The 10,077-nt window shown below is 43.6% G+C and overlaps 1 protein-coding gene and 1 long non-coding RNA gene across 2 annotated transcripts; one reads left to right on the top strand and one right to left on the bottom strand.

Moving 5' to 3' along the window:
• Positions 1 to 264: 264 nt before the first annotated feature.
• On the bottom strand, positions 265 to 4,679 carry LOC112550022. The gene is made up of 3 exons (XR_003093687.1): positions 4,568 to 4,679; positions 4,351 to 4,396; positions 265 to 634 (listed from the first exon to the last, which is right to left on the bottom strand). It is a non-coding gene; the product is annotated as an uncharacterized LOC112550022 (long non-coding RNA).
• Positions 2,738 to 8,050, top strand: LOC112550021 (interferon lambda-3-like). Its single transcript, XM_025202241.1, has 6 exons — positions 2,738 to 2,791; positions 3,174 to 3,340; positions 4,090 to 4,164; positions 5,234 to 5,377; positions 5,991 to 6,071; positions 7,583 to 8,050. Exons 1-6 carry the CDS (start codon positions 2,782 to 2,784, stop codon positions 7,688 to 7,690), a joined length of 585 nt encoding a protein of 194 aa, XP_025058026.1. The 5' UTR covers positions 2,738 to 2,781; the 3' UTR covers positions 7,691 to 8,050.
• Positions 8,051 to 10,077: the final 2,027 nt, after the last annotated feature.

The following is a 10,077-nucleotide window of genomic DNA, read 5'->3' as shown; positions in this document are numbered from 1 at the left end:
TTCCCAGAATACCTAGAACAGCACGTGCGTAACTGGGAGCTGAGTTGGTGGTTTTGCTTTGCTCTGCTGGTGCCAGCAGGGGGAGGGTGATCACAGGCAGCAGGGAGCACAGAGGGTCAGGAATGAGGGGCACTGGCAGAGCTGGGGGGCAGGGGCTGTGGGTCGAGAGTGAGAGGCACCAGCATGGCTGGGAGGAAGCAGGGGGCTGCGGGTTGGGAGTAAGGGGCACCAGCAGGGCTGGGAGTGGGGAAGGGAGCTGCAGATCAGGAGTGAGGGGCGGGGGCGGGGTGGTGACTGTGAGTTGGGTATGCAGGGCACTGGCAGCACCAGGGGGCTGCAGGTCAGGAGTGAGGGACACCAGCACGGAGGGTGGGGGCAGGGTACTGCTTTTTGGGAGTGAGATGCACTGGCATGGCTGACATCAGTGGGTCAGGAGTGAGAGGCAGCAGCAAGGCTGGGGTGGGGGGGAGCTGTGGCTTGTCAGTGAGGGGCACCAGCATGTCACTTTCCCCCCTGCCATCATATTCCCCACCTCTCCTTCCCCCAACAGGTGTCCTATTTTTTGGACCTGGAAATATGGTAACCCTAATTAGGTAATGGTCTGAGGGCGGATGAGAGGTGGTCCTCCTCACTCCTAAAGGAGGGAAAATATACAACAATCACACAGAAAACATGATCATACTTTATAGACAAACAGGATACACAGTGACACGAAACACACTTAATACCACAAAATTACTTGTACATGTTGGGTGTGCTACACTTATATACCAGTCAAGTCATATCAATTTTTGTTTTCCAACCAGACAAACTCATTCCAATCAACACTCCAGGAGGCTGAGGAATTGGCTCCATAAACTCCATGAGAACAGAGAAGTGACAAATACACCATCTAAAAAATGTCAGATGTGGATTCTGTCATATCTTCCTTTGGCATGCAGTCTCCCTCTGATTGCCACTTGGTGCCCTCCAGGAGACAGGTCAGTTGTCTCTTGGCACTGCTACTGCAATATTGTCTCCCCATACTGTGCTGAACCCAACCCCAACAGTTCTGCTTCTTTCATGGAATTGCTATACTGCATGTCAGTGAAATCTGGGATGGTACAACCTAAAGTGTTGTGTGGTTGCAGGCTCAACTTGGTGAGGGTGCACCTAGTGACCAGAAGAAGCCATGCACACAGTGCCAGCTGGAGCAAACAACAGCCAGGGAAGAATGGGGGGAAGGTAATAAGATGGCTGAGCCGGTCAGCCCAGTTGTTCTATCTGGTGTTCTTAGCTGCAGAGAGGCAGAGAACACAAAAAAGAGAGGTAATTTGACTCCATCTCCAGTTATATGTTCTGACAATCTCTACTGAGCAGGACTGCTTGAACAGGGGAGTACATCAAAGGCTCGGTGAACAACTGTTCTCACCAGGGCACCCTTGGGGAAAACCAGGAGTAATGGCCACAAACTCCTGGAAGATCAATTCAGGCTCAACACTAGGACAAACTTTGTCAGTCAGGGTGTCCAGACTGTGGAATAAGATTCCTCCAGATGTGGTGAAATTGCCTACTCTGGAGATCTTCAAGAGTAGACTGGATGGATCACCTTGCTAGGGTCACTTGACCCCAGTTGTCTTTCCTGCTTGGTGCAGGGGGCTGGACCCAATGATCTTCTGAGGTTCCTTCTGGCCTTACAATCTATGAATCTGTGAAACAGAGATATGGGCCAAGAATTCGTGCTCCCTGAAAATAAGGTTGGTAGATTGTATCAGGGTTCTAATTCAGGCCTGCCTATTGATAACCTCTCTGGAAATGATCAGATCTGAAGGACTCCTAGTCTTTTTTTTAATTCTTTTTTTTTTTTTTCTCTTCTTAGTTTCATTTACAGCTATAACTTTTACCTAGGGTAGAGAGGAGGGATCTTGCCTGCATGTCCCCCAAATGACAGCTGTGCTTCTGAAAAGCAAATAACCTGCCAAAGGTAAGCTCCTATAATCCTGAATCCCAGAATGCAGTTGCTAGGGTAGGGTTTCCTCTGAACTAACATGTCTATTTGTAGAAATTAAAAGATGGTCACGTGAAAACATCTAAAGAAATGATTTTGGTAAAAGAATTAATGGGAATGAGACTCTTGCCTTAAATGCTCTCACAAGCAGAGTTCCTGTCAGACTGAACAGAGGGTTGAGAGATGCATACAGAAAAATAGTCTAAATTCTAACTGGCATGACTGAGCACTAGGTGGAACTGTAAGGCTGGCCTGAAGAAAGATGCTCTCTGCATTGTCCTGTTGCACTAAGTTCTTTTAGGACAGGGTTTCTACTCATTTGGCCCTATTAACCAAGATGGGAGGTAGGGGTCTATTTCCCCTCCTCCCTTCAAGGCTTAGTTATCAGTGACCCTCAGAATCACTTCTGGGGGTAGGAGACATAAAACAAAGTGCAGCTCCAGGGATCAGTGCAGTAATGAAGCAAAAGTGAAAACTGAGCTACGCTAACAGTAGCAGCAGGTGCCTTGCATCATCAGTCATGATGTCACCATAGGAATTCCCTCACCTGGGCATCCCTCCTGGATCAAAAGCAAAATCTTAAGATGCCTCCCTCACTTTCACTTTCTGGTTTCTACTTCACATAGAAAAGGACAGTGTTGGGATTTTTGCTACACTAAAGCAAAACAGAATTCAGTTTAACTTTTCTGAACAGTATAAAAGCAAGAGATGGAGAAGGTAAGTTACACTCACAGGTCAGAGAGAGAAGGTGACCACAGGAGACAAAAAGAAACTAAAGCAATTCCTGGGCAAACATGCTGCAAGGTAAGAGGCACCTATTTGCATATGATATGAGTTTTATTTATTAGTCTAGGAAGGGCTATTCTAAGGAGGAAGATCTGAATATTAGCCTTTTCTCAAAGGGTCCTTCTTTTTTTTTTTTTTAACTTTTTTTAGTCTTACTGCTGGTTGAAAAAATTGGTGACTTGTAAAACATTATTAAAAAATCAAAGATCCCAGTTTGTGCTGCACTGGGGGTCGTGTGTGTGTGTGTGTGTGTGTGATATAAAATGACTACACACACAAATATTTGTATACGTATTTAATATACTTCCTATGCCTACTCTGACAGTGTCAAAGATCTAGTTATAATCCTTGTAATGAGGACATGGAATGATATGCATATTTGTCTTTCTGACTCAATTAGGAAACACTCAGAGCATCAGGCTGGGCCTGTTCTTTGTGATGACTGTATGCGCAGTGTTCACAGAAGCTTTTCCCAGAGGTCCTTTGAAGAAGCACTGCCACCTCACCAAGTACAGATCTTTGTCACCTTCAGAACTGAAAGCCATCAAGAACATCAAGGACAAATTTGTAAGTCTAAAGAAGATGCGTAAGGCAATAATGGCAGTGTGAGAAACAGCAGTGCTCAGCAGATCACTTTGAGAAAGTAAAATAATGAGTTTGGTGTTCTTGGGATGCATATAGGGTTGCATCTAAAAGATATACAGGCAGACTTCTCTATTTTGGTGATTTTTTTTCCTCACCCAATTCCAGGTAGTAAAGGCAAGATTCAAGAAGAACCTGTTCTTCTACCACATAGTTGTGAAATTCTATATTAGCTGCCTACTGCAGGCAGCTGCCCTGGGATTGCTTTATGTCTGTCTCTTCCGCGTCCCAGGATAGTACAAAACAGATGTGAATTACACTTGTATAAATGAGTTGTCCATCAAGGTCATAAAATGCCAAAAAGGCAGGAGAGAAAGAGACAGTCTAACTGGGTGTTTTTGACCCAAGTGGGTCAAAAAAGATTAAGGCCTAGGTAGCTGTGATTGGTTGATTTTTTTTTTTTTTAAACCATCCTTAATCTGAAATTTCAAGGAATTTTAAAGGTGTTTGGTGTGTCTTGGGTCACCATCAAATCTAATGACTAAGACCCAGTTTTGTACAACATGGAATTTTCTCTCTAGAGAATAAGGGGGTACAGTTAAGCCAAAAATCCTGTCATGATTTTGCAGCTTTGCAAACCTGAATGAGTTTATATGAGCCAAGTGAGGGAAGAGCTTGACACTTCCCTTCTACCTCATTTATACATTTTCTTGTATTCTTATTTGTGCCTGCAGGAGGAAACCATGCCGCAGCAAGGCCGAAAATGCACCAACATTTTCAATCGACCCTGGGAAGTTGCAGAGCTGTCGGTAAGAAAGAAGTTTGCCACTAATGATAAAATGACAAAATAACAGTCACGTTATTCCTAAATCATAACATTCCCCTTCTTGGGGTAGATTTGGGTCTTAGGTGATCCCTCTAAGCCTAGGATAACCTTATTGATAGTATAGTTACCTATTGACTTTTGTGTAAATTGAGAATATCAAATATCTGACCTCTTTTAGCAGTCTTTAGGGTTGGGATACCAGGCAGATCTTTAGGCTGTGGAACAGTTAAAAAAACACAGGTTAATGAAACTCGCAGTAAAACTGGAGTAGGAGGCAGAAAAATATATGCCCTGGTTGAAGATGTTATTAAATAATTAAGCCAATAAAAAATTTACACCTTCATATTAAAATGATTACTCTTTTTAATACCAAACAAGAAACTAACCTGGTTTTCAGCACTCAGCAAACTGGAGACATTGATACAGGCAACTCATTCAGACCTCTGTCTTAATCCTCAGTTTGCAGACTGAAGCTAATTTAACTTTCCTCTTCAAGGCAGCTCCAGGTTGCGTGTTAGAGTAATACTTTGTTTCTGTATTTTGGTTGCCCATGAGACAATATTTTAAGTATCTAGAGCTATTCCCAGGTCTGTATGCAGTAATCTGGAAGATCTGGAAACTAATTCCAAAATCAGTGGTTAAAAACTATTCCCCCAAGTAAATCTCCAGATTGTTTAGAATATTTTTATGTAACACTAAATGTTGCCAGACTCCAAGGAAAGAAAGGAAAGTGACTAAAGCAGCAAAGGAAATCCTGGTGTAAGCAATAAAGGACCTTTGGACTCTGTGTAGGGTGGAAATACACCTCTCTGATATCCTGGGTCCTGTCCCATTGGCCGTTCAGCGATAACCACTGTTTCTCCATGTTTTCCTGATTGCAAGTCACCAGTAATTTCTGTTTCCTTCATAAACAAGTCATGAAAGCCCTACGCAGCTTTGGAAAATCTGTTACGTAAGCAGGCCACTCCTACCGGCTGCTAGCTCAGGAATTCCCAGTCACCTCTCTGTTACTCCCCTGGATAGACTGTTTACCTTCATATTTTTCTTCCCAGGTACGGGATAGAGTGATCCTTGTACAGGCAGAGCTGGACTTCACCATTGACACGCTGAAGAATATTGAGGACCCCAGCCTATCTGAGCAGCTCCCAAGGCCTCTAGAGTTCCTGACACACATCAGGGAGGACTTAAAGAGCTGTGTAAGTATCGAATCCCCACAGCATGAGTCTATTGAATCCCCAACATTGTTGGTTTCTTAAGTGGATGCAGGACCTGTTATTCCATACCACAGATATGGAGCTTGGTTTTGCCTCATCTTTACTACAAAGAAGTGGCAAGATTTGGCAACTTTGTCTTGGTCATGTGCTTGATATACTTGGCTGCTTAACAACTTCTGGACAGATTCTGCTTGGCTGTGCATGTCAGAGTCCCAGACTACCTACCCAGATACAGCTGCATATTATGCACTGTCAAGCACAGGAACTTCTGTTGCCATATGCTTAGCTCTAGGAGGTATTCTGCTACCATTCCTCTCAAAGCTGCCTTGGCATTCCATTCCATTCCCTATGCAGGACTATGCCCACATAGGAAAGCTTCAAAACACTTTGGCAGGTGAAGAATGCTATATACATTATTGGTATGATTGATAAAACATGTCAGTTTAACACAGAATTCACAGAATTAAAGGCCTAGATAGTAGAGTCAAACCAAGATATGCTACTGGGCTTGCTCAGGGATAGTTAGTCTGAACCATATTTGCCTGACATAGGTAGTCAGATACTAATCTTTCTCCCTTATTGATTTTATTTGTAGACCTTTGATCACCATCACTCACACAAAAAATCTGAGAAGCTGAGCAGTTGGTTGCAAAAATTCCATGAGGCTAAGAGTAAGGTGAGTGCATCTGGCAAGCAAATTAGATGAACTTCACCAAATGTTAGAGGGAAGAAATGTGCATTGGGTCATCTGCTCCATACTTTTTCCCTGGGGCTAATGCTATACTCCAGGGCCTTCTACAATCTGGTACTGGGTGTTCCAGAATTGAAATATTCCAGAAAGTTGGCAAATCACTCAGATCAGGATGGGCCATTACCTTAGTTTTCAGACTGTAATAAACCAGTCATCCGGAACAGATTTTTGTACCTTGGCCTAGTTTGACCTCACTTGCAGGGTACAAACAATAGAATTTCAGTTCAGTCTGTGTGATCTCCCTACTGATTTGTACCTTGGCCCAAATCCACCTGCCTTGTAGGCAAGTAAAAGCACTTATATGGCTAAAGTTAACTCTGTAAATACCATTGCAGACCACTTTTAAGCAGATTTTGGATCCTGCTTTTCCCTGTATAACACACCGTGCCTTGTCCTTGTAAACATGCTTAGAAAGGCTATCCTGTGGCCACTGATGCTGTTTCAATTCTGTCCCATCTCTTCCAGTACCTCCCATCCACCCCCAGACAATCATGATTTGGCAACTGTTTGACAGAGGGAAATCCTGCCTTTTAGTTTGATAGCTTAATAGTTGGGGTACTTGTCCATGGAGTGGAAGACCCAGGTTCTGGGCCCCCTCAGCCAGAAGGGAGGTTGATACCTGAATCACGTACTTCCCAGTATATTGTCTTAACAACCAGGCCAGAGAGGCCAGGAGCACCCAGCACCCTTCTTGTTGAAGCTGGTTCACTGGGCATCCATTATGCAAGATATGTGGGGCCAGGTATAGAATGAGCTGATTGACCAGGTATAGGGTGTTGGTTTGAGCTGATTTTGTAACTTGCAAGATGGACATTGCCCAAGAAGGAATGGGACTCTGGATTTTCATCCTAGACATTTGACCTAATGACTATTAAAGGCAATATGTAGACATACTGACCATGTCCAGATGAGCGTGGACATGGGGTATGTAGTGCCACAGACTTGTCTATGCCATCATGCACTGCACATGCAGGTGTTCCCCATGATGCTACTTTGCAGTGCAGGGGGGTGGAGGTGAGAAGGGCATTCACCCCGGGAGCGCACGCAGCATAGTCATTCCCTGGGGACAAGTATTAGTAGCATAAAATGTGCCACTGCTACTTGTCCCTGGGGAAACACGTTCCTGCTCGGCTGGATGTGGCCACTATATGCAGCAAGAGCCAGCGTTCAGGATCCTTTCCCTTCTAGACAGTGTCCGTCTTCCTGTGCCACAAGGCCATGTGCTCTGCATGGAATTACAACATGGATTACATGGGAGTCTACATAAATGTTGATTGTTCCTAATTCCCTCTTCCTTCTCCTTGTGCAAGTTCTGTGCTCCTGTTTATTGGCACCATTCTCCTGCATCACATCCATGGTAGCTTTATTTTACCTTGCTGAATAGCAGCCATAGCCTGTTGCAAGTATGCTCAATCTTTCCCTTTCTCTTGTCATAGGAAACACGCGAGTGCCTGGAGGAATCTGTGATCCTCAGTATCTTCCGACTGCTGAACAAAGACTTGGCGTGTGCGGCTCTCAAGGATGACTGCATTGTGTCTCCTTAAGCATCTGCTCACACATTGGAAGTCCCACTGAATGACATCTCCAAATTCCTTGTTACAAAAGCCTATATTTTAACAACCGTTAAAATTGTATTTTCAACTGCAGTGCTCTTCTGCATTGACACTTTGACCTCAGATGCACAAGAAGCAACTTAATGATGATTTTTATGTAAGAAATTTGGGTACAACCAATCTTTGTGAAGAGACCTTACTTATTCAAGTTGCTTATTGCTGATGCATCTTTCAACCATTCTTGGTGATGGGGCAATTTCTTTCCAACACTTAAAGTTTAGGACCTGTTCATAATGAAATGAGAGATTCACCCAATGAAATTAATGGACAAAATTGGCTCCGGAGATTATCATCAACACCTTATTTATTTATTGCTGCATGAAAAAAATGTTTGTTATTATGCTATTTAAGAGTTTTCATTATTTATTTTAATTTAAAGATATTTTAACTTTTTTATTTGTATAAACTTGTATATTTTGTTAACATCTTAAGAAAATGTTTCAAAATGCAATAGGCTTTTGTGCTTGATGCACTGAAGGTATTGTTGATTTTGAAACATGGACTGATTTCTATGTTCTGTTTTGCTGGTTCTCAAAACAGTGAGTTGACTTATTTAAATTAATGTGACCAGGTTATTTATTATGAAAAAAAAATTTTGTATGTGCAGACTGGTGAAAGACTTGTTATATAATTCATGTGAAAAAAAGAAAATATAAAAATAAAAACTGAAATTAACTGACCTTCAGTGTCCTTACTGTAGTGATTTTTCTGATCGTACCACTTTTGAAAATACAGAATTTTAGAGGAGGTTGATTCATGAATTTTTGAACATTTTGGAGTTGGCAAAACTGCCTGTTTGCCTTTAATATATTTGGAATTATGTTCTTCAGAGTCCAATATTTCTGGCTTCTAACTGAAGAACTTCTTCATCACAAATATTATGATTAAAACTTCACTCTCATGTTATAGTTGGAGCCTCTTTCCCCCCCTCCCGCCCCCTTTGTTCTTTATTTTGGGTATAAAGTGATTTCAAGTGAAAAGTCAAGTGAATTCAAAAGGAACATAAAATGATACCATTCCGATTTATTTCACATTTAAGAGATGTAAATAATTCCCAGATGCAACAGAAATAATGCCTAGCTCTTTGCTTTTTAAATCCACAGATCTGAAACTGCTTCACAAAGGTCATTTTCCTATTTTTAAGTGGCTAAATAGAGAGGAGCTGTGATTTGCTCAGTTACCCAGCCAGCAACTGGCATGCCTGGGACTTGAACCCTGGCTTTTTGAGTCCCCAACATGCACCCATTCTTCTCTAGCAAAAACAACAAAATGCTGCTTCTCATACTGGCTCAGTGGCAGCAGTCAAGCACCATTCCCAGCCAGGTCTTCACAATGATTTTCATACCTAGGAAAAAAAGGTGAAGAATAATACATGTTACATTTTTAAACTCAAGTTAAAAGGTGGACATTTTACTCCAGAAGACTGGGTCACATGTGCTGTGGCAAGTCTAATATTTGCATTTTTCTCTGAGAAGCTTAACGATTTTGACACCAAATGTTGAACTTTTGTACGTGCCCCCAGACGCCTCTCCTCAAAACTGGAAGAGCATCTCCCCTGGAGATTTGAAGTCTTTAAAACAAGACAGTCAAATGTCCCATCTGTAGCTCCCCTCATCAACCTACCCCAGGAAGTGGGTACAGAAAAAGGGCTTCACTTGGCAGTAGGAAAGGAGGTCACAGCCCAGGGAGGGAACAGTCCCAAGTCCCCTGCATCGGGTGGTGACTTTGTGGTGCAGTAGCAGGCCCGCAAAGGGCAGAGAAGGACAATGGTGACTCTTGCTGCTCTTTTCCTTCTGCCCAGGGAGCCAACAAGCAGAGACCAGCAGAAGGACCTGGGACAGTTGGAACCAGTAGCCTGCAGGACAGTGGGGCTTGAAGGGGCAAAGAGGCAAGTTTTACTGGCCTGGGAGGGCACACAGGGTTAGAGGCATTTGTGAAGCCATGCAAGCAGGTTGTGGAGGGCCTTGCAGGGCAGTGTGCAAGTCAGAGCCACCCATGGGCAAGGGTCAAAGAGGCTGGGTGTATGGGATCCTAAGGGCAGTGAAGGGAGGCTGGAAACAGTAGGTTGTCAGGGGGTGGCAGACAGGGTGGGTAAGGGCCACGAGGGGATCTGGGGGTTGGATGGTCACCGAAGCAGGTATCTGGGGACCACGGGGTTGGAAGTGGTGGCCATCTTAGTTAAGGACAGACTCTGGGGAGGAGGATCATGGAGGGATTGGGGATGTCACAGGGATAGGGAAGTGCATGTGAAGCCTGGCCCCTGGAAGGGGAGAAGAATCTGGGTTGGAAGCCAGTGCCTTCTCCTGCAGTGGCAAAAA

Source organism: Alligator sinensis, unplaced genomic scaffold, assembly GCF_000455745.1.
Source record: "Alligator sinensis unplaced genomic scaffold, ASM45574v1 scaffold566_1, whole genome shotgun sequence".
Taxonomy (NCBI): domain Eukaryota; kingdom Metazoa; phylum Chordata; order Crocodylia; family Alligatoridae; genus Alligator; species Alligator sinensis.
The sequence above is the reverse complement of the archived record's forward strand: the minus strand, read 5'-3'. Positions and strand labels throughout refer to the sequence as shown.